We start from the raw sequence: 23,507 nt of genomic DNA on the forward strand, positions 1-23,507 counted from the left end.
ATCACCAAGATGCTCTTAATGGGGACTTCACTGAAGATGAAGTTCGGCAGAACATTAAAGGTCTCCATAATGCGAAAGGGCCGGGCCCTGATGGTTTCTCCGGTGAATTTTATAAGGTCTTGATTGATGAAGTGACGCCCCCATTAACGTCTTACTTTAACCATCTCCTGCATTCTGGCTCTTGGCCTTTGCACTCAAACACAGCCGTCATTAATATCCTTCTAAAGCCCGGCAAGGATCCCCTCCTGCCCCAATCCTAACATCCCATATCCCTTATTAACCAAGACCTTAAGCTAGTGTCTAAAATGCTTGCTGATCGCTTAAGTGTGTTTCTGCTCTTGTTAATAGGTCCTTCCCAAGTGGGCTTTGGGTCATCAGTGACTAATATCTGCAAAGTGTTAACTGTCCTGGATAGGATGCAGCACCGTCCTGAGCCTGGGGAACAACCACTGTTTCTGGCACTTGATGCCGAAAAGGCATTCGATAATGTCAGGTGGGACTGGCTTGGGATGGTGTTGGACAAGGTTGGCATTACTGGTCATTTCCATAAATTTTTAGGGGGTCTCTATGCTTCCCCCCCAGGCACAAATTCACACCAGGCATATTATCTCCCTCCTTCCCTCATTTTAAAGGGATGCAACATTGATGTCCCCTGTCCCCTCTTTTATTCAATCTGGAACCTTTAGCCGTCACCTGGAGGCATTGCAATCCAGCGCAAAACAGTCAAATTGACCCTTTTTGTGGATGATGTTTTGATCTTCCTAGCCAATCCGAGTGCCCATTACACCCCCCCTGATGTCCACTTTAGCTCATTTTGGTACCTTCTCTGGGTATAAAATCAATCAACTAAAAAGTGAACTACTCCCGCTGGGACCCTCTAGGTCTACCTCTTATTGGAATACCCTGGGCATACCCGGGGATCTTGTCAAGCCCCATATCACTTACTTAGGTATAAAAATTGGTAGAGACCCCTCTTCCCTCTACACCTTGAATTATCCCCCTTTGTTCGAGCAGATCCAGGATGAGCTTCGTCGCTGGCATCAATTACCAATCTCCTTCCTAGGCAAATGTCATTTGATCAAAATGATCAGCTTTCCTCAACTCTTATACCAGTTACAAACCCTGCTTGTTTTATTTAAACATAAGGCTGTGACTACTCTAAACTCAGCCTTCACATGCTTTATATGGCTATAACTCTTATGCCTCTCTAGACATGTCATAGACTGGCTCCATGAGTCTAGTTTTCATTCCAACAATTCTCTGGAGGCGGATCTCACTTCTCCTTGGAATTTGGTTTCGTGCCTCCATATCCGCATCCCATGCCTTCCCACCCATATAATGCGTTCATTAGTAATTATGGACACGATGTTAACGTAAAAAGCTGTTTGTAGGGCCTATGGTCTACCTTTTTTGCTATCTGGGTGTCTCAATCTCTGGGGTCATCCAGAATTTCTCCACAGCAGAGAGAACAGTTTGTCTGAGGTTTGGCGTAGGAAGGGGATAAATGTGGCAAGACAGTTGATGCATGCTGAGGAAAGACGGTGGCTCCGCCCGAAGGAAATTACTAACTTCTCTCTGCCGCCTTCTCATTTTCTCCAAGTGTCTCAACTTCTCTCTTTTTGCAAGTCCCGGCTCAGGAACTGTCCTCCGAATTGTCTTCCTCCTCTTTTGAAGACAAGGTAGGTCCATAAATTAGGAAGGCGTCTATTTCGGCTTTGTATAGATACTTTAATGACCGTCTTTTAAAGGTCTCCAAACATACACTTTTTGCTAAATAGGAGTCAATTCTTCAGGATCCTGATGTACGCGAGCGGATATTGGGGGGTTGGTGAAAAGTGAGGGTTAATGTCATCAATGAGCGCTGGTGCGAAAAATTTTTTAAGCTAATGCACTTTGGCTACTTGGGCTTTAATATCCCGGCTACCTCTGCATTCCCAGACAGACATACTGCCTGTCCGAAATTCAATACTCCCGACAGGGATTTTTATCATGGCCTTTGGTCCTGTTCCAAGTCGCAGAGCTTTTGGGGGGACGTTGTAGACTATATCACTAGGTATTGGACCGTTCGGGTTCCATTGACTCCTCAGTCTGTTGATCTTTCTGTTGCAAAGTACGCGCATAATTATGTGTGACTGGATAAAGACTCCCATGCCGGCCATAGCCGATGTGGTAGGTGTAGGTGGACAGACTGGACACAGAAAGACACAGAGAACACAATGCGAGGAAATTCTTTGCAAAGTGGTGTACTTTCCTGTCCGCTCACTATACCAAAACCCAAATTGATGCCATAGTGTTACCTTTCCGTCACACTGAATGGTACTCCCTGGCGTCCCTTACTAATTCCCTTGGTCCTCTTCGTCTTTCAGCTGGTCTGGAGTGAGCTTCCTGGGGTTTCACATGTGTCTGCAGGTCTTCTATCTTTTCCTTTTCTTTGTCTTTCCTGGCCCCCTCCCCTCTTCCCCCTTTTCGTGTGTTGTATTGTTATATTTTGTTCTGCTTGTCTGTTTGTTTGTGTGTCAGCTTATTGGTCTTGTGTTGTCGGTGCACATGGGTGGTTGTATGCTCTGTCCTATTTATGCCGGTATTTGATGCTAGTGGACAGGTTAACATCAAAGTCATTTATGACCTTGCTATTATGACCTGTTTATTGTGTTTTACTTTCTTGACTCTGAGGGTACTGCACTACTCATGTCTGTTACACCTGTGCAATGTAGTTAATCTTACTTTTATTGCTGTTCTTATAAAATTGAAAAAATCTAATAAACAGTTATGTTCAGAAGAGACGACCTTCAAGGGAGACGCGCGGATCCTGTCTGATGCCTTGAATTAAAGTCTCTATAATCATAATGAGAAGGGGGCGGGGACAACACTGACGCGTTACATTCCCTATACACAACGTCAGGGACAATATTACATTTATTATAAGTCCAGTGTGCGGAGATGAATGTAAGATAATAAATCATATAAGAAAGAAAATGTTTATTGACAATTGGTAACAAGTTTGGAGATGCAGTATATGATAAACAGTGGTCCCTCAACATATGATATTAATTGGTTCCAGGAGAACCATCATATGTTGAAACCATCATATGTCGAGTTCATATGTCTATGTAAAAATGGTAATTGGTTCTGGGGCCTCGGAACCATTGTATGTTGAATACATATCTCTATGGGAAACTGCTAATTGGTTCTGGGATGACCATTGTATGTGGAGTGTATGGGGAGTGTTTAACAAACCAGGGTGCCTCCAGCTGTTGCACAACTACAACTCCCAGCATGCATGTACAGCCATTGACTGTCTGGGCATGCTGGGAGTTATAGTTTTGCAACAGCTGGAGGCACACTGATAGGGAAACATTGATGTATGGGGTGTATAGTGTGTATATGTATTGTATGTGATGTGTGACATCGCATACAGTACTGTACAGTTCTTTATATACCTTCAGGGGGGACAGAATGTCCTCCATTACCATCCTGCCGACTACAGCTCTATAGGAAAGGAAGGGGAGCAGCTCATTGGATGCCTGCAGCAAGATGCTGCAGGCTATTGGCTATGGCTGCACTGGGTGGGGGGGGGGGGGGCTTACACGGAGCTCACAGTGGAAGCCTGTATGAGTTAGCAGGACAGCATGTGAGTAACAGGAGGCAGAACGGGGCACATTAAACAACTGTCAGTTGCTGAAGTTGTCAGCGCTGTCAGATAGCTGTTTGTACGATGGACCCGACACACAGCAGCATCATATGTCGAGGCTGCCTTCAACATACGATGGGCTCTGAGAGGCCATCATATGTTGAAATGATCATATGTCGGGGCCATCATAAGTCGGGGGATCACTGTATGTATAAATGTCAGATATCCTATGTACATGGATAATATATAGATGTGTTATCTGCATCATTTACTGCTCTGAATTGGCTTCTCTCCTGTGTGAATTCTTAGATGTCTAACAAGACTTGATTTGTCAGTAAAACAATTCCCACATTCTGAACATGAAAATGGCTTTACCCCTGTGTGAGTTCTTTGATGTTTAACAACATCTGATTGCTGAGCAAAACATTTCCCACACTCTGCACATGAAAATGGCTTCTCCCCTGTGTGAGTTCTTTGATGTTTAACAAGAGTTGATTGCTGAGTAAAACATTTCCCACACTCTGCACATGAAAATGGCTTCTCCCCTGTGTGAGTTCGCCGATGTTTAATAAGATCTGATTGCTGAGCAAAACATTTCCCACATTCTGCACATGAAAATGGCTTCTCTCCTGTGTGAGTTCTTTGATGTGAAACAAGATGTGATTGCTGAGTAAAACATTTTCTACATTCTGAGCATGAAAATGGCTTCTCCCCTGTGTGAGTTCGCCGATGTTTAATAAGATCTGATTGCTGAGCAAAACATTTCCCACATTCTGCACATGAAAATGGCTTCTCTCCTGTGTGAGTTCTTTGATGTGTAACAAGATGTGATTGCTGAGTAAAACATTTCCCACATCCTGAACATGAAAACGGCTTCTCTCTTTTGTGAGTTCTCTGATGTACAACAAGACCTGTTTTAAAAGTAAAACAGTTCCCACATTCTGAGCATGAGTATGTTTTCTTTCCTGTATGAGCTTGATGATGTCCAACACCCCTTCTGTGACCTTTCTGTGATGACTGAGAAGACAGGACCTGTATATAAGGATGAGATGACAGATCTTGGCTGTGAAGGGCTGAGGGTGTATCTGGGATAATGGAATGTTCTTCATATGTATCTTGTGTGATATCATCATCTGCTTTATAATCTGAAGATATAAGATTCTCCTCTGATCTCCTGGTACAAGAATCTGCAGAGAATAACACAGATTTTATTATCAGTATTAACCCCTTAACAACCCAGGAAATGTAAGCTTTTGTGATATATTTTTTTTCTCCTAGCCTCATAGCCACAACTTTTAAAATGTATCCATCTACACTGCGTTTGAGAGCTTGTTTTTTGTGGGACTGATCTTACATTATATCAACAAGCATTAAAATATTAAGTCCGGTCCATACAATCACATCGATATCTAATTTGCATAGTTTTCATTACGCTTTACTACTTTTTAAAAACAATTACAACAAAAATAGCTTTTAAATTTTTAAAACAAAAATGTTTAAATATTATTGGAGGGGGGTCATTTACATTTTTAAAACATATTTAGAATTTTATACACTTTTTGGTCCCTCTATAGGACTTGTATGAGCAGTCATTGGATTGCTCATACAAATCAGTACAGTATGTATTTACTGCATTGATCCATCAGAGCCGACCATAGTCAGGCTGTATCAATAGCAGAGTCCCGGCAGTGACAGAGTCCTAGCAAAGGCCTTGGGCTGCCATGACAATGGATGAGCCCCCCATGTTCACTTCGTGAGGAGCCAATCCAGACCACTGCTCCGCCAATGATTCTCACTAAGGCTGTTTAATCGTTGATGTCAGCTTTGACAGTAGCATCTAAGTGGTTAATAGCCAGCACCAGAGATTGCTCCGTGTCTGCTATTAGCAGCGGCCCTCAGCTGATGAATGTGGCCAAGAGCCACCAGGTATAGAGGGGGTAAATAAACATAATGGGTCATTAAGGGGTTAAACGTTTCATATATTCATAGTTACATCTTGTCCAGAATATTACACAATGGAACAATCTCCTCATCCTACCTTGTGTTCTGTCTCAAACCCAATGATCACTGTGTAGAGGTCAGAACACGGGGCCACCAGAATTTTCGCAACAGGGCCCATAATAACTGATTTCTCCTGAGGTGTCCGGCTGCTTTGGGATCATGGTGCACACAGAACAGAGGTAGCCTGAGTTTTTTAGGCACAAAACACCCATCACTCAGGTGGCACTAGTACATATAGGGCTAGAATACGGTCAGCAGGTATGACTGGTATGTAAAACCTTTTCTTCTACTGTTACTGGGGAATCATTCCCTATTAAGTAATTTCTTAACTGTGGGTCACAATATATCATCTATTTGCTCCAATGCCCGGACAACCTACAATATGTCGGTAGGACCATTGGCTGTTTCAGGGAACGCCTGAACAAACACGGCAGCAACACAGCACATGGGTTCCTACTGCATAGTGTTTCACATAACAGAACGCCACAATGGCCATTTCAACTCCATATGGGCAACTCCCATTGAACAGGTGGCTAAAGATGTGAACCAGAGATATAACTCACTAAGGAGAAGACAAACCCTCCGCACCCTGTCCCCGGGGTCTGAATGAAATGATTTAGTGTAACCTTTAATACATTAACCATCCTGATGTTTTCTCTTATAAACACTCCCTTTATTATCCAAATACATGTGCGAATAATAATTGCACTGTGCTCTGATTTTGGCCTCCAGTCGTTTCACACTGAACATCCACATACATGTCAGTGTGCACGCCCATACTTATGTTTATTTATCTATTTATCGCTTCCTCTTCTATATGTTTTTATATATTTTATGTAATATATATATATGTATTTTTATATATAAGTATGTTTCATGTATTTATATCCCTATATACACCTCTTATACACCTGCTGGTTGCCCGTATGACTATATATATGATTTTAGTATCCCTTTCTTATTATCTTTCTCTATTATGGCTCATCACGCCTTTCTCTATAAGTATTATATTGCTTTATATTACATTTTCAGTATCATGGTAATATAGCACTATGTTCTTCCTATTACCAGCTCTTTGTATTGCCTCTTGTGTATACTGTTTACATTCTTGTCTCTTATAGTACTTCCCCCTCTCGCACACACATTAGCTGGTTATGTCACCATGCAGTCCCCTACACAATATATTCAGTGTTGCACATACATAACTGCCGAACTGTTCCCAGCACAGTTAGTTTATTATGACGTAGCTGCTGAACTGCTGCCAGCGATCACTGACGCCGCGCATAGCTCACAACTGCTGATGCCGACGCTCACAGTCCACGCTGACATTTACTGACAGTCTAGCTTTCTCCTGCCGGGGTCTCCACTCTGATGTTTGGGCACCTGTAGTCATGTGACGGCCGCTCCATAGCGAAGCATCCGTGACTACACCTCTCTGTACTAAGCAGTGGTTTTCACAAGCGCATCATCACATGGCTATGCGCTTCTCTTGACGTCAGCTTTGTTTAAATCTGAAATCCGGATGTTCTCAGCAGCCCAGATGTGGCCACCACTGGCCCAATTTTCTATTCTGTTTATTATTTCAATCCTACTGTTACAGCGAGCGCTCCGATCCCCGCCTCCGGATCGGAGCGCCCGCTGCCTACCTCCGCTGCCCCCGGTCCCCGGCGTCTCCCAGTCAGAGACACCGACCGGGAGCGCGGGTCCTATTGAACTGGGGACGCGGCTCGCGTGGCGGCTGGCCACCGCTCACGTGCCGCGTCCCCCTCCTTCTCACCTGCGCTCCAGCGCGCTGCGGCCCCGTCCTCGTCATTCCGGCTCGCGCGGCCCCGCTCCCCAGTGCGCGCGTGCGCCGTCTATGGTAAATATAAAGGGCCAGCGCACCAATAATTGATGCGCTGGTTCCCGATTCCCCCACTGTGTCCCTGCCTATTTAAGAGCTCTTCCCCTTCCTGCCCTTGCCGGATCTTTGTGCCTAGTGCCATTTTGAAAGCGTTCCCTACAGTTGTGTTTTGCCTTGCCCGTTGCCGTACCCATTGCTATTGTCCTCTCGCCTGTGAACCTTGCCGCCTGCCCTGACCTTTGCTACGTCCGACCACGCTTCTGCCTTCTCCTTTGTACTACGCCTGTCTCAGCAGTCAGTGAGGTTGAGCCGCTACCGGAGGACACGTCCTGGTTGCTACCGCCGCAGCAAGACCATCCCGCTTTGCGGTGGGCTCTGGTGAAAACCAGTAGCAACTTAGAACCGATCCTCCAGTACGGTCCACGCCAATCCCTCACTGACACAGAGGATCCACCACCAGCCTGCCGAATCCTGACAGTAAGATCCGGCCATGGATCCCGCTGACGTTCCATTGCCTAGTCTGGCGGACCTCACCACCATTGTCGCCCAGCAAGGTCAACAGCTGGCTCAGCTAACCACTATGATTCAGCAGCTTCTGCCGTCTCAGCAACAGCCAGTACCTCCGTCTGCTTCTGCCGCTTCTTCTCCTCCTGCAGTTGCTTCCGGATCCAGAATCCGTTTGTCCTTGCCGGACAAATACGACGGAGACCCCAAGCAGTGCCGAGGGTTCCTGTCTCAGTGCTCCCTCCATCTCGAGCTACTCTCAGATCAGTTTCCAACTGAGCGAGCCAAGGTTGCCTTTATCCTTAGTCTGCTTACCGGGAGGGCCCTGGCCTGGGCTACACCACTTTGGGACCGCGCTGATCCTGCCACCACCTCTGTACAGAACTTCTGCCGGGAATTCTGTAACGTTTTTGAGGAACCCGCCCGGGTTACCTCCGCAGAGACTGCCATACTGAACTTCTGAACTTGACCCAAGGAGGTTCCTCTGTGGGGGACTATGCTATACAGTTCCGCACACTCGCCGCAGAACTTAATTGGAACAATGAAGCCCTCTGCGCTACTTTCAAGAAAGGACTTAATTCTGATATTAAGGACGTCCTTGCAGCTCGAGAGCTGCCTTCTACCCTCTGTGACCTCATCTTGCTGGCCACCAGGATTGATAAACGTTTTTCTGAAAGACAAGAGGAACTCCTCCAGGAGAAAGAAAAGACTCGTCCAAGACGTTTTCCTCGTCTGGCTCCCGTTTTTTTCCGTCCACCTCAACCTGTTCCTGGGCCTCCCGCCGTGGAAGCCATGCAGGTGGACCGGTCTCGCCTGACCCCACAAGAACGAAGCCGTCATAGAGACGAGAATCTATGTCTGTACTGCGCCAGTACCGAGCACTTCCTGAGAGACTGTCCTCTTTGTCCTCCACGTTTGGGAAACGCCCGCACCTAGTAAACGTGGGAGAGGCGTTGCTGGGTGTGGATTCTTCCTCTCCACGACTCATCTTATCTGTGCAGTTGTTCCTACCGTCCAAGTCCTCCTTTACGGCTGCCGCCTTCTTGGACTCCGGGTCTGCTGGCAATTTTATCCATGCCTCCTTGGTCGAGAAGTACCGAATTCCCATAGTCCGTCTGCCTAAACCCTTCCTCATCTCTACTGTAAATGGAGAGAGACTTTCTGCCACGGCTCAGTACCGTACCCAGCCTCTTCGGATGGACATTGGGATATTTCATACAGAGGCTTTGGAGTTTTTTGTCCTTCCTTTTTGTTCCTCAGAGCTCCTGCTGGGTCTTCCGTGGTTGCAACGCCATTGTCCTGTCCTTAATTGGACCACCGGGGAGATTCTTCGCTGGGGTTCATCCTGCTCTGACCGATGTCTCAAGCCTGCTCCTATTAAATGAGTCCCGCCAGTGCTTCCGCCACCGGGTCTTCCCAAGTCTTCCCACGATTTTGCAGATGTCTTCTGTAAGAAACAAGCAGAGACTCTTCCACCTTACAGGCCTTATGATTGTCCTATTGACCTGCTACCTGGTTCTTCTCCACCTCGGGGCAGAATCTATCCTCTCTCTCCTCCTGAGACTCAAGCCATGTCTTACTATCTGCGAGAAAGCCTTCAAAGAGGGTTTATTAGGAAGTCTTCCTCCCCTGCCGGAGCCGTTTTTTTCTTTGTCTCTAAAAAAGATGGTTCTCTCCGCCCCTGCATTGACTACAGAGGACTTAATAAGATTACCATCAAGAACCACTATCCTCTGCCCCTGATCTCAGAACTGTTTGATCGTCTCAGAGGTGCTAAGATCTTTACCAAATTGGATCTTCGTGGGGCTTATAACCTGATCCGCATCCGAGAGGGAGATGAATGGAAGACCGCCTTTAACACCAGGGATGGACACTTCGAGTATCTGGTTATGCCCTTCGGTCTTTGTAATGCTCCTGCGGTCTTCCAGGAATTTGTTAACGATATCTTCCAGGACTTGCTTTATACCTGTGTGGTAGTATATTTGGATGATATCCTTATATTCTCCTCTAACCTGGACCAGCACCGGGCTCATGTTCGTCAAGTCCTCACTTGTCTTAGAAGAAACCGCCTGTATGCCAAGATCGAAAAATGTCTCTTTGAACGTTCCTCCTTGCCATTTCTCGGTTACATCATCTCTGCTCTGGGATTGCAAATGGATCCTGCTAAGCTTTCCTCAGTTCTGGATTGGCCACGCCCCACTGGACTCCGGGCCATACAAAGATTCTTAGGTTTTGCTAACTACTACAGGCAATTTATTCCACATTATTCTACCCTGGTGGCTCCCATAGTGGCATTAACCAGAAAAGGAGCTAATCCTAAGACCTGGCCTCCTGAGGCTGAAGAGGCATTCCTTCTTGAGGTGGACGCATCCTCAGTGGGAGCCGGAGCTGTGCTTACCCAGAAGTCGTCCAAGGGTAAGACCATAACCTGCGGCTTCTTTTCTAAAACTTTTTCCTCCGCTGAAAGGAACTACTCCATTGGGGACAGAGAACTGTTGGCTATTAAGCTGGCCCTAGAGGAATGGAGACATCTTCTTGAGGGTGCTCCTCACCCAGTGAACATTTTCACAGACCATAAGAACTTAGCATACCTCCAGTCTGTCCAGAGACTGAACCTCCTGTCAAGCCTGTTGGTCCCTGTTTTTCGCCCGCTTCAACTTTGAGATTCATTTCCGTCCTGCTGCCAAGAACATTAGGGCTGATGCCCTTTCTCGCTCTTCTGACGTTGTTGGGGACCTACCTTCTCCCCAGCACATTATCCCACCTGAATGTCTCATCTCTGTGGCTCCCACGGACATGCGCCTACTGCCTCCTGGCAAGATCTACATTCCTCCTCGTAAACAGCTACAGATTCTCAAGTGGGGCCATGCTTTCCTTTTTGCTGGTCATCCTGGGGTCAAGAAGACTCTTCAACTAATCTCTCAAAGGTACTGGTGGCCCTCTCTGGAGAGAGACGTCACCAAATTCGTTCAATCCTGCATGGTCTGTGCCCGTGACAAGGTTCCCCGTCAGAAACCAGCGGGCCTTCTTCTGCCCCTTCCTGTGCCTGAGACCCCCTGGTCTCACATAGCCATGGACTTTATTACTGATCTTCCCTCCTCAAGTCAGTCATTTGGGTTGTGGAGGATCGGTTCTCGAAGATGGCTCACTTTGTGCCCCTGCCTGGTCTTCCGTCCGTGCCTGAACTAGCCAAACAGTTTTTTCTTCACATCTTCCGCCTCCACGGTCTTCCCAGACACATCGTCTCGGACCGTGGAGTGCAGTTTGTTAAAAATTCTGGAGGGCTCTCTGTGGTCAACTCGGAGTCAAATTGGACTTTTCCTCCTCGTACCATCCACAGTCTAATGGTCAAGTGGAGCGAATCAACCAAATCCTGGGAGACTATCATCGTCATTTTGTGTCTTCCTGTCATGACAATTGGTCGAATCTACTCGCGTGGGCGGAGTTTTCTTATAATTTCAAGCCATCCTACGCCTCCAACAAATCTCAGTTTTTCGTGGTGTATGGTCGTCATCCCCTGCCACCTCTGCCTCTAACCACCACTTCCTCTTCTGTACCTGCTGTCGAAGATCTTCTTCAAGACTTCTCTTCCATTTGGCAAGAGACCCACTCAGCTCTCCTCAAGGCTTCGACACGTATGAAGATCCAGGCTGATAAGAGTCGCAGATCTCCTCCAGAATTCCGTCCTGGGGACAAGGTGTGGCTTTCTTCTAAGTACGTCAGATTCAAGGTACCAAGTTACAAGCTGGGCCCTCGTTTCTTGGGTCCCTTCAGGGTCAAAAGCCGCATTAATCAGGTTGCCTACCAGCTCCATCTTCCTCCCTCCCTTCGTATCCATAACTCTTTCCATGTCTCCCTCCTTAAACCCGCTGTCTTTAACCGCTTATCTCCCAAACTTCTTTCTCCCACCCCTGTTGCTGGTACCTCTGACATCTTCACGGTCAAAGTAATTCTAGCTTCTAAGATCTCCCGGGGGGAAAGATTTTTTTTGGTTGATTGGGAGGGCTGCAGCCCTGAGGAAAGGTCGTGGGAGCCTGAGAGTAACATCTTGGACTGCAGCTTCGTTCTCAACTTTCTTGGTACCAAGAAGAGGGGGAGACCTAAGGGGGGGGTACTGTTACAGCGAGCGCTCCGATCCCCGCCTCCGGATCGGAGCGCCCGCTGCCTACCTCCGCTGCCCCCGGTCCCCGGCGTCTCCCGGTCAGAGACTGGGAGCGCGGGTCCTATTGTACTGGGGACGCGGCTCGCGTGGCGGCTGGCCACCCCTCATGCGCCGCGTCCTTCTCACCTGCGCTCCGGCGCGCTGCGGCCCCGTCCTCGTCATTCCGGCGCGCGCGGCCCCGCTCCCCAGGGCGCGCGCCGTCTATGATAAATTTAAAGGGCCAGCGCACCAATAATTGATGCGCTGGTTCCTGATTCCGCTACTGTGTCCCTGCCTATTTAAGAGCTTTTCCCCTTCCTGCCCTTGCCGGATCTTTGTGCCTAGTGTCATTTTGAAAGCGTTCCCTACAGTTGTGTTTTGCCTTGCCCGTTGCTATTGTCCTCTCGCCTGTGAACCTTGCCGCCTGCCCTGACCTTTGCTACGTCCGACCACGCTTCTGCCTTCTCCTTTGTACTACGCCTGTCTCAGCAGTCAGTGAGGTTGAGCCGCTACCGGAGGACACGACCTGGTTGCTACCGCCGCAGCAAGACCCTCCCGCTTTGCGGCGAGCTCTGGTGAAAACCAGTAGCAACTTAGAACCGATCCTCCAGTACGGTCCACGCCAATCCCTCATTGACACAGAGGATCCACCACCAGCCTGCCGAATCCTGACACCTACCTATTATTAATACATTATTCATGCATCCTCCTATTTCTTATTTTAACTAAGTGTATTTTTAAAACTGATGTTTAATTTGTACTGTTTTAACTGTATACCATGTGATGAGTGTTTTCTCAGGCCCCTCCCACTAAGTTGTTGGCGCCTTGTTTGGACCTATTAAAAGTCTGACTGTATTCACTGTATGTATACTGATCTGAAGAAGGGTGTGGCTCTCTCGAAATGCGTAATCTTTTATTTGTTTTATTCAAATAAACCTTCCAGTGTTTTATACTTTTGCATCTCTGGTTTTGGTTTGTTACGGAATCAGCAGAACCTCTTCAAGGTTTTTTCTCACGTTATTACAAGTATAAATGCTGATGTCAGCTTTGACTGTAGCATCTAAGTGGTTAATATACAGTATAAGAGATTGCTCCATGTCAGCTACTAGCAGCGGCACTCAGCTGAAGAATGCAGCCAAGATCCACCAGGTAAAGAGGGGCTGCAGCAGAGTCCGCTTGATTTTAAGAAGATTTTAGTATATGTTCTGTCGAGGCGATTTCAATAAGATTCTGCTGCACTGTGCACACAACGGAATTTACAGATCAGACTTGACGATTCTTTCTGCAGATTCTGCTCGGAAATGTATTACAGTCTATGAGACGCCGCATTTCAGAACGGTCCTACCGCCTGTCGGATCATTCAAATGTGCCAAATGTCCGCCCGTTTTTTTGGGTGTTCATTCCGCACATTTTTCAGCCATTTGAACCCGGCCTTAGTGTTCTTAGTGCCAAGAGAAAGGAGACACATAATAAAATGGGGAGAAGAAGAAGAGAGCCCACCTAGCCTGTCCTAGAGATAAACATTTGGCCGCAGGGAGGTAAATGAAGTGTTTGTGGTCCATAAGAATTAGAATAGGTCCGGTAGTACCCACAGACAAGTGCGGCCACTCCTTGAGGGACAAATGATGGCCACTGAGGAACGTTTCCTGGTAATAAAGCTATAAGGATAAAATGGTCTCTCTGGGGTAGGAAGGTGAGACACCTATTCTGTCTCAGACGCATCGTATGAACGGGAAAGCTGGGTTGTGGTGACCCAGGATGGGAGCTGTGGTGACGGCAGCTTTCAGGGTGGAAAACGTTTGTGACCTTCGTGGAATTCACATTTCTCCAGTTTGTAATACAGAACAATCTCTCACAACGTAGCAATGCAGCTAAAGATTACAGCGCCGGAACTCTGCATATACTACACGGATGTGAGTAAGTGACCCCTCTTTGTAAAGCTGTTTACCCCACTATAACCCCGTATATTGGCTTTAGTGTGGGAGAACAAGGGGTCAGATTCTCTATAAGTTACTTTGGATAAGACTGTAATGTGATTGAGGCCCCTGCAATTGATACAGGGCCTCAACTAGATTTATTTATGAACCCCTGGGACAGTCCGTCTGTAACATACTCCTCTATGGCTTGGTTCTCTGCCACAAACAGAGGGTAGACTCGGCCCTTTGGGGGTATAGCACCTGGTTGAGGCTCAATGGTACAATCATGGGGTCTGTGGGGAGGTAGTGCCCCCCGCCTACATCTTATCAAACACATTGCGGTACTCCTGGTATACTTTAGGAAGAGAAGATCTTTGTCGTGTACAATTATACGACAGACCGAGGAGATACAAACCAACCAAACTGATCTATATATACAGGTAGAAGCAAACTGAGGGGACCAAGACAAACCTCAGCTGTGACCCAGTCCAAACGGGGATTATGTCTCTGGAAACAAAGAGAACTGAGCACAACAGGATAATGCCGAGAGATAATCACCTGGAACTAGAGGGTCCCCTGGTAAAGTGCCCCCAACACCACAGACAAGGGAACTGTCTCATGGATAAGGTGAGGGGGCTGTAGGGTCTTCTATAAATCACTTCCATGGCCAGAGGACTCAAAGCTGGAGTGGAATAGAGTTTTTGGCTACAAACACATCATCAAAATACCCATCAGCACTGGAGACCACGAGGACCTGCGTGACCACAGAGGAAATATACCACGATAGGATAATCCTAATCATAGCTTTGTCTTTGTGGAACTCTGGGGATGAAGAAAGCCCACCCAATATCTGTCCCTAGCAGGACCCCAAGTGTTTCCTCACCAGGTTTGGCATGATCTGAGCAAAGGGCCACAATAAAGACACATCCCCTCCCCCTAATATATTCCTTCTCCTCCACGGAAAGGGGGGTGGTCCTGAGCTGCATTGGTTTCACCATTTCAGATGATCCAGGAGGCCACAATCTCATCTTGTATAATATCGGAGAGTCCACGAGAGAACGTTTCCACCAGCGCTTCCTTATCCCAGCACACTTCTGCTGCTACAATACAGAACTCTATTGAATTCTTGGCCACAGTTCTCGTCCCCTGTTACATGGACATGAGCTGCTCTGCCGCAGAGGGAAAACGGACAGGGAGATGAAATGTCTCTGTAGTCGTAGATAATACATTTATCAGTCTCCAAAGAGGATTCCCCCGGGATAGAGCGTTATCAGTATGGAGGGAGATCAGGAATCCTTGTATTCCAACTGAATAAAGGAATATACAGCAGAAAAGACTGACAGGACACAGGGCTTAAAGGGGTACTCTTTTTAACCCCTTAATGACCCCTTAATCATATCGCGTCAGTCCCGGCGCTCATCAACGGCCGGGACCTGTGGCTAATACCACACATCACCGATCGCTGACCGCCGCTTCTAAAGTGAAAGTGACCCGGCTGCTCAGTTGGGCTGTTCGGGACGGCCGTGGTGAAATCGCGGCGTCCCGAACAGCTGACAGGACACCGGGAGGGCCCTTACCTGCCTCCCCGATGTCCGATCGGTGAATGACTGCTCCGTGCCTGAGATCCAGGCAGGAGCAGTCAAGCGCCGATAACACTGATCACAGGCGTGTTAATACACACCAGTGATCAGCATGAGAGATCAGTGTGTGCAGTGTTATAGTCTCTATGGGATAACAATGATCAGTATAAGAGATCAGTGTGTGCAGTGTTATAGGTCCCTATGGGATAATAATGATCAGTATAAGAGATCAGTGTGTGCAGTTTTATAGGTCCCTATGGGATAACAATGATCAGTATAAGAGATCAGTGTGTGCAGTGTTATAGGTCACTATGGGATAACAATGATCAATGTAATAGATAAGTGTGCGCAATGTTATAGGTCCCTATGGGATAACAATGATCAGTATAAGAGATCAGTGTGTGCAGTGTTATAGGTCCCTATGGGACCTATAACACTGCAAAAAAAATAAAAAAAAAAGTGTTAATAAAGGTCATTTAACCCCTTCCCTAATAAAAGTTTGAATCACCCCCCTTTTCCCATAAAAAAAAATAAAACAGTGTAAAAAAATAAAAATAAACATATGTGGTATCGCCGCGTGCGTAAATGTCCGAGCTATAAAAATATATCATTAATTAAACCGCACGGTCAATGGCGTACGTGCAAAAAAATTCCAAAGTCCAAAAAAGCGTATTTTGGTCACTTTTTATACCATTAAAAAATGAATAAAAAGTGATCAAAAAGTCTGATCAAAACAAAAATCATACCGATAAAAATTTCAGATCACGGCGCAAAAAATGAGTCCTCATACCGCCCTGTACGTGGAAAAATAAAAAAGTTATAGGGGTCAGAAGATGACATTTTTAAACGTATAAATTTTCCTGCATGTAGTTATGATTTTTTCCAGAAGTGCGACAAAATTAAACCTATATAAGTAGGGGATCATTATAATCGTATGGACCTACAGAATAATGATAAGGTGTCATTTTTACCGAAATATGCACGGCGTAGAAACGGAAGCCCCCAAAAGTTACAAAATGGCGTTTTTTCTTCGATTTTGTCGCACAATGATTTTTTTTTCCATTTCGCCATGTATTTTTGGGTAAAATGACTAATGTCACTGCAAAGTAGAATTGGTGACGCAAAAAATAAGCCATAATATGGATTTTTAGGTGGAAAATTGAAAGGGTTATGATTTTTAAAAGGTAAGGAGGAAAAAACGAAAGTGCAAAAACGGAAAAACCCTGAGTCCTTAAAGGAGTAGTCCAGTGGTGATTCAGTGGTGAGCAACTTATCCCCTATCATAAGGATAGGGGATAAGTTGCAGATCGCGGGGGGTCCGACCGCTGGGGCCCCCTGCGATCTCCTGTACGGAGCCCCGACAGCCTGCTGGAAGGGGGCGTGTCGACCTCCGCACGAGGCGGCGGGCGACACGCCCCCTCAATACAACTCTATGGCAGAGCCGAAGCGCTGCCTTCGGCAATCTCCGGCTCTGCCATAGAGATGTATTGAGGGGGCGTGTCGGCCGCCGCCTCGTGCGGGGGTCGACACCCGCTATCTCGGCGGAGAGCCGGGGCCCCGTACAGAGAGATCGCAGGGGGCCCCAGCGGTCGGACCCCCCGCGATCTCAAACTTATCCCCTATCCTTAGGATAGGGGATAAGTTTTTCACCACTGGACTACCCCTTTAAGGGTTTAAGCAACTGATGCTAGAAAGTTATTCAGAATTGTAAACTACTTCTATTTAAAAATCTTAATCCTTCCAGTACTTATCAGCTGCTGTATGCTCCTGAGGAAGTTGTGTAGTTCTTTTGTGTCTGACCACAGTGCTCTCTGCTGAAACCTCTGTCCATGTCAGGAACTGTCCAGAGTAGGAAAAAAATCTCCATAGCGAACCTATCCTACTCTGGACAGGTTCTGACATGAACAGAGGTGGCAGCAGAGAGCAGTGTGGTCAGACTGAAAAGAACTACACAACTTTCTCTGCAGCATACAGCAGCTGATTAGTATCGGAAGTAGGGATCGACCGTTTATCGGTATGGCCGATATTATCGGCCGATAATCACGATTTTGGGCATTATCGGTATCGGCAATTACCTTGCCGATAATGCCACGCCCCCACCGCGACCGCCCCCCCGAACCGCAGCACCGCGTCGCACCCCCCACCGCACCGCCCCCATTGCCTCCCCCATCCCCGGTTTTATAATTACCTGTTCCCGGAGCCCACGCTACTTCTTGCTCCTGCTGCGTTCTGCGTTACGCTATGCGCAATGACGAGTGACGTGACTCAGTGTGCACAGTGACAGTTCAGGAGGACGCCATCGGAGCCAGATGTGGAGTGGACCCAGGTAATTATAAAACCGGAGATTGGGGAGGCAATGGTGCCGCTGCGGTGCGGGGGGTTGGTCGCGGTGCGGCGGGTAAGGGGGGGGGGGTGGCGATCGCGGGTGTGGTGCGGTGGCGGCAGTCGCGGTGCGGTGGTGGGGGGAGCGGTGGCGGTGATAGGTTTTAGGACCCCCGGACAGGCAGGGGGAGAGAAGCGGGTGGCGGCGGCGGTCTGTGGCACCGCAAAAGCCACTGCAGTGCATTGATTTAAAGCGCCCGCTTTAAATCAATGATCTACAGAGGAGTCGCGGGGGGATAAATAGCCGATAACTTATACCGGAATATCGGTATAAGTTATCGGCTATCGGCCCTAACCTCCACCGATTATCGGTATCGGCCCTAATAAAAAAGATATCGTCGATCCCTAATCAGAAGGCTAAAGATTTTTAAATAGAAGTAATTTAACTTTCTAGCATCAGTTGCTTAAAAAAAATAGTTTTCCATCGGAATACCCCTTTAAAAAAATTCCATTAAAAACTATTAAAGTCGGTGACTAAGCAGAATCTGTGACTGTTCTCTGCATTTCATGGTTACTACTCACCTGGGCGGTTACCTGTAGGATTGTCCTCCATATACTGCTCATCACCGCTCACATTTGTTTCTTTTTTTTCCCTTAAATCTCTAATATTATAATAGATCAGATCGTTCCCTATAGGAATGTCCTCCTTATACTGCTCACTGCTGCTTATATCTGTCTTTTCTTCTTCCTTCATGTCTGTACCGTTAATATAGATGAGATCTTTCTCTGTAGGAATGTTCTCCTTATACTGCTCATCACTGCTCACATCTGTCTCTTCTCTTTCTTCCTTTATGTCTGTAGCATTAATGCAGATCAGATCTTTCCCTGTAGGAATGTTCTCCTTATACTGCTCATCACCGCTCACATCTGTCTCTCGAGCATTAATATTGTTCGGATCTTCACCCTGATTCATAAGATGTAGAAGAAATATTGTAAAAGTCATCAGACAGTAGGAGAAGTCACGTGGGATGTTATAGATGAGCAGGAGATGAGGAGTCATGGAGGGTGAGGGGACTGACCACAAGAGCTTCACAGCCCTTCTACAGATCATAGGGAATATCTCCATCTACCTGATCATCCTGTGGGAGAAGAGGACGGGGACACCTCTCTGGTGCTGTTCTCTTACTGGATCTGACTGTAGGGAACACATACAGAGACTGAATTCATTCTTTACATACAAATAATGAGAGGACGTGTGTATATAGTCATGTCTATTACCTGCTGATGTGAGGGGCTGCTGATCCTCCATCATCACCTGATCCTTGTACTGATCCTTGTGTCCTTCTACATACTCCCACTCCTCCATGGAGAAATAGACCGCCACGTCCTGACACCTTATAGGAACCTGACACATAATGATACAGACATCACCCCGACCCCTCCAGTGGTGTTACTGTATAATGTCCCAGCATTCCCAGCAGTGTCACCTCTCCAGTCATCACCAGACCCCTCCATTACTGTATAATGTCCCAGCAGTGTCACCTCTCCAGTCATCACCAGACCCCTCCATTACTGTATAATGTCCCAGCATTCCCAGCAGTGTCACCTCTCCAGTCATCACCAGACCCCTCCATTACTGTATAATGTCCCAGCAGTGTCACCTCTCCAGTCATCACCAGACCCCTCCATTACTGTATAATGTCCCAGCAGTGTCACCTCTCCAGTCATCACCAGACCCCTCCATTACTGTATAATGTCCCAGCAGTGTCACCTCTCCAGTCATCACCAGACTCCTCCATTACTGTATAATGTCCCAGCAGTGTCACCTCTCCAGTCATCACCAGACCCCTCCATTACTGTATAATGTCCCAGCAGTGTCACCTCTCCAGTCATCACCAGACCCCTCCATTACTATATAATGTCCCAGCAGTGTCACCTCTCCAGTCATCACCAGACCCCTCCATTACTGTATAATGTCCCAGCAGTGTCACCTCTCCAGTCATCACCAGACCCCTCCATTACTGTATAATGTCCCAGCAGGGTCACCTCTCCAGTCATCACCAGACCCCTCCATTACTGTATAATGTCCCAGCAGTGTCACCTCTCCAGTCATCACCAGACCCCTCCATTACTGTATAATGTCCTAGCAGTGTCACCTCTCCAGTCATCACCAGACCCCTCCATTACTGTATAATGTCCCAGCAGTGTCACCTCTCCAGTCATCACCAGACCCCTCCATTACTGTACAATGTCCCAGCATTCCCAGCAGTGTCACCTCTCCAGTCATCACCAGACCCCTCCATTACTGGATAATGTCCCAGCAGTGTCACCTCTCCAGTCATCACCCCGACCCCTCCAGTGGTGTTACTGTATAATGTCCCAGCATTCCCAGCAGTGTCACCTCTCCAGTCATCACCAGACCCCTCCATTACTGTATAATGTCCCAGCAGTGTCACCTCTCCAGTCATCACCAGACCCCTCCATTACTGTATAATGTCCCAGCAGTGTCACCTCTCCAGTCATCACCAGACCCCTCCATTACTGTATAATGTCCCAGCAGTGTCACCTCTCCAGTCATCACCACACCCCTCCATTACTGTATAATGTCCCAGCAGTGTCACCTCTCCAGTCATCACCAGACCCCTCCATTACTGTATAATGTCCCAGCAGTGTCACCTCTCCAGTCATCACCAGACCCCTCCATTACTGTATAATGTCCCAGCAGTGTCACCTCTCCAGTCATCACCAGACCCCTCCATTACTGTATAATGTCCCAGCAGTGTCACCTCTCCAGTCATCACCAGACCCCTCCATTACTGTATAATGTCCCAGCAGTGTCACCTCTCCAGTCATCACCAGACCCCTCCATTACTGTATAATGTCCCAGCATTCCCAGCAGTGTCCCCTCTCCAGTCATCACCAGACCCCTCCATTACTGTATAATGTCCCAGCAGTGTCACCTCTCCAGTCATCACCAGACCCCTCCATTACTGTATAATGTCCCAGCAGTGTCACCTCTCCAGTCATCACTAGACCCCTCAATTACTGTATAATGTCCCAGCAGTGTCACCTCTCCAGTCATCACCAGACCCCTCCATTACTGTATAATGTCCCAGCATTCCCAGTAGTGTCACCTCTCCAGTCATCACCAGACCCCTCCATTACTGTATAATATCCCAGCAGTGTCACCTCTCCAGTCATCACCAGACCCCTCCATTACTATATAATGTCCCAGCAGGGTCACCTCTCCAGTCATCACCAGACCCCTCCATTACTGTATAATGTCCCAGCAGTGTCACCTCTCCAGTCATCACCAGACCCCTCCATTACTGTATAATGTCCCAGCAGGGTCACCTCTCCAGTCAGCAGCTCCATCATCTTGTTGATGAGTTCTCGGATCTTCTGTTCATCCATTTCCTCATGTATCAGGGAGTGAGGTGGGGCCCCCGGGATTGGACTCAGGGTTATTCCCCATCCTTCACACACAGGGGCCCGACAGCGCCCACTAGAGGACTTCTTCACTACTGTGTAATCCTGTGTATGGAGAGACACATTAATATCACTACATACATTCCCAGAATCCCTCACCTCTCCAGTCATATCCGTTATTACATAGATAACAATGAGGTCATGTGACATCACTCCCAGAATCCCTCACCTCTCCAGTCATATCATCTGTTATTACATAATTAAGAATGAGGTCATGTGACATCACTCCCAGAATCCCTCACCTCTCCAGTCATATCCATCTGTTATTCCATTGATAAGAATGAGGTCATGTGACATCACTCCCAGAATCCCTCACCTCTCTAGTCATATCCATCTGTTATAACATAGATAAGAATCAGGTCATGTGACATCACTCCCAGAATCCCTCACCTCTCCAGTCATATCATCTGTTATTACATAATTAAGAATGAGGTCATGTGACATCACTCCCAGAATCCCTCACCTCTCCAGTCATATCCATCTGTTATTACATAGATAAGAATGAGGTCATGTGACATCACTCCCAGAATCCCTTACCTCTCTAGTCATATCCATCTGTTATAACATAGATAAGAATAAGGTCATGTGACATCACTCCCAGAATCCCTCACCTCTCCAGTCATATCCATCAGTTATTACATAGATAAGAATGAGGTCATGTGACATCACTCCCAGAATCCCTCACCTCTCCAGTAAGCCGGAAGAGTATCTGTAGGGTGAGGTTTATGATCCTGTCGGCCATCTTGTTCCTGTCTCTCTCCATGGTTGATGGGTCATCCAGGAGAATTCTCTTATATAGAAGATATCAGCAGAGGATCCTGGATTGGAGAAACCTGAAGGGAAGAAGAGGAGATGAGAAATGGCGGCTGCTAATAGAAACAACAAGGAAAGAGGCAAATATACAGAAAGTTCTGGATCTTGTGATCTTCTTCCTTAAATGGGCACTGTCACCAAACTTTTTTTTTTTTATATGTTGTAGTACTTAAGTACTACAACATATCTCTAATATGCACCCATTATTTTTTTCTTCATTAAAATAGTTAATTTAATTTTAAAAACCGGCCACTAGGGGGTCTCCCTCCTAGTGGCCGACTGCTGGCTGGCGTCACGTCACGCATGAATTCGGACCGATGCCGGGCAATCGGTCCGAATTCATTCAGCCTGCGCTGGCTCCCTGCTTGTCAATCAGACAGGTGGGAGCGAGCACTGAGAGCGCATCGGCTCCCTGGCCTCACACGCCGGGGATGTCTTCTACACTATTATATCTGCTGCACGCCGGGGATGTCTTCTACACTATTATATCTGCTGCACGCCGGGGATGTCTTCTACACTATTATATCTGCTGCACGCCGGGGATGTCTTCTACACTATTATATCTGCTGCACGCCGGGGATGTCTTCTACACTATTATATCTGCTGCACGCCGGGGATGTCTTCTACACTATTATATCTGCTGCACGCCGGGGATGTCTTCTACACTATTATATCTGCTGCACGCCGGGGATGTCTTCTACACTATTATATCTGCTGCACGCCGGGGATGTCTTCTATACTATTATATCTGCTGCACGCCGGGGATGTCTTCTACACTATTATATCTGCTGCACGCCGGGGATGTCTTCTACACTATTATATCTGCTGCACGCCGGGGATGTCTTCTACACTATTATATCTGCTGCACGCCGGGGATGTCTTCTACACTATTATATCTGCTGCACGCCGGGGATGTCTTCTACACTATTATATCTGCTGCACGCCGGGGATGTCTTCTACACTATTATATCTGCTGCACGCCGGGGATGTCTTCTACACTATTATATCTGCTGCACGCCGGGGATGTCTTCTACACTATTATATCTGCTGCACGCCGGGGATGTCTTCTACACTATTATATCTGCTGCACGCCGGGGATGTCTTCTACACTATTATATCTGCTGCACGCCGGGGATGTCTTCTACACTATTATATCTGCTGCACGCCGGGGATGTCTTCTACACTATTATATCTGCTGCACGCCGGGGATGTCTTCTACACTATTATATCTGCTGCACGCCGGGGATGTCTCCTGCATGACGGGTAC

The 23,507-nt window shown here is 47.2% G+C and overlaps 1 protein-coding gene across 1 annotated transcript; it reads right to left on the reverse strand.

The window, feature by feature from the left end:
• Positions 1-3,628: 3,628 nt before the first annotated feature.
• Positions 3,629-22,255, reverse strand: LOC130297892 (oocyte zinc finger protein XlCOF8.4-like). The gene is made up of 6 exons (XM_056550737.1): positions 22,113-22,255; positions 21,293-21,472; positions 19,217-19,343; positions 19,069-19,133; positions 18,521-18,902; positions 3,629-4,818 (listed from the first exon to the last, which is right to left on the reverse strand). Exons 1-6 carry the CDS (start codon positions 22,188-22,190, stop codon positions 3,896-3,898), a joined length of 1,755 nt encoding a protein of 584 aa, XP_056406712.1. The 5' UTR covers positions 22,191-22,255; the 3' UTR covers positions 3,629-3,895.
• Between the last annotated feature and the right edge of the window lie 1,252 nt (positions 22,256-23,507).

This window comes from Hyla sarda, assembly GCF_029499605.1.
Source record: "Hyla sarda isolate aHylSar1 chromosome 1 unlocalized genomic scaffold, aHylSar1.hap1 SUPER_1_unloc_1, whole genome shotgun sequence".
NCBI classification, from domain to species: domain Eukaryota; kingdom Metazoa; phylum Chordata; class Amphibia; order Anura; family Hylidae; genus Hyla; species Hyla sarda.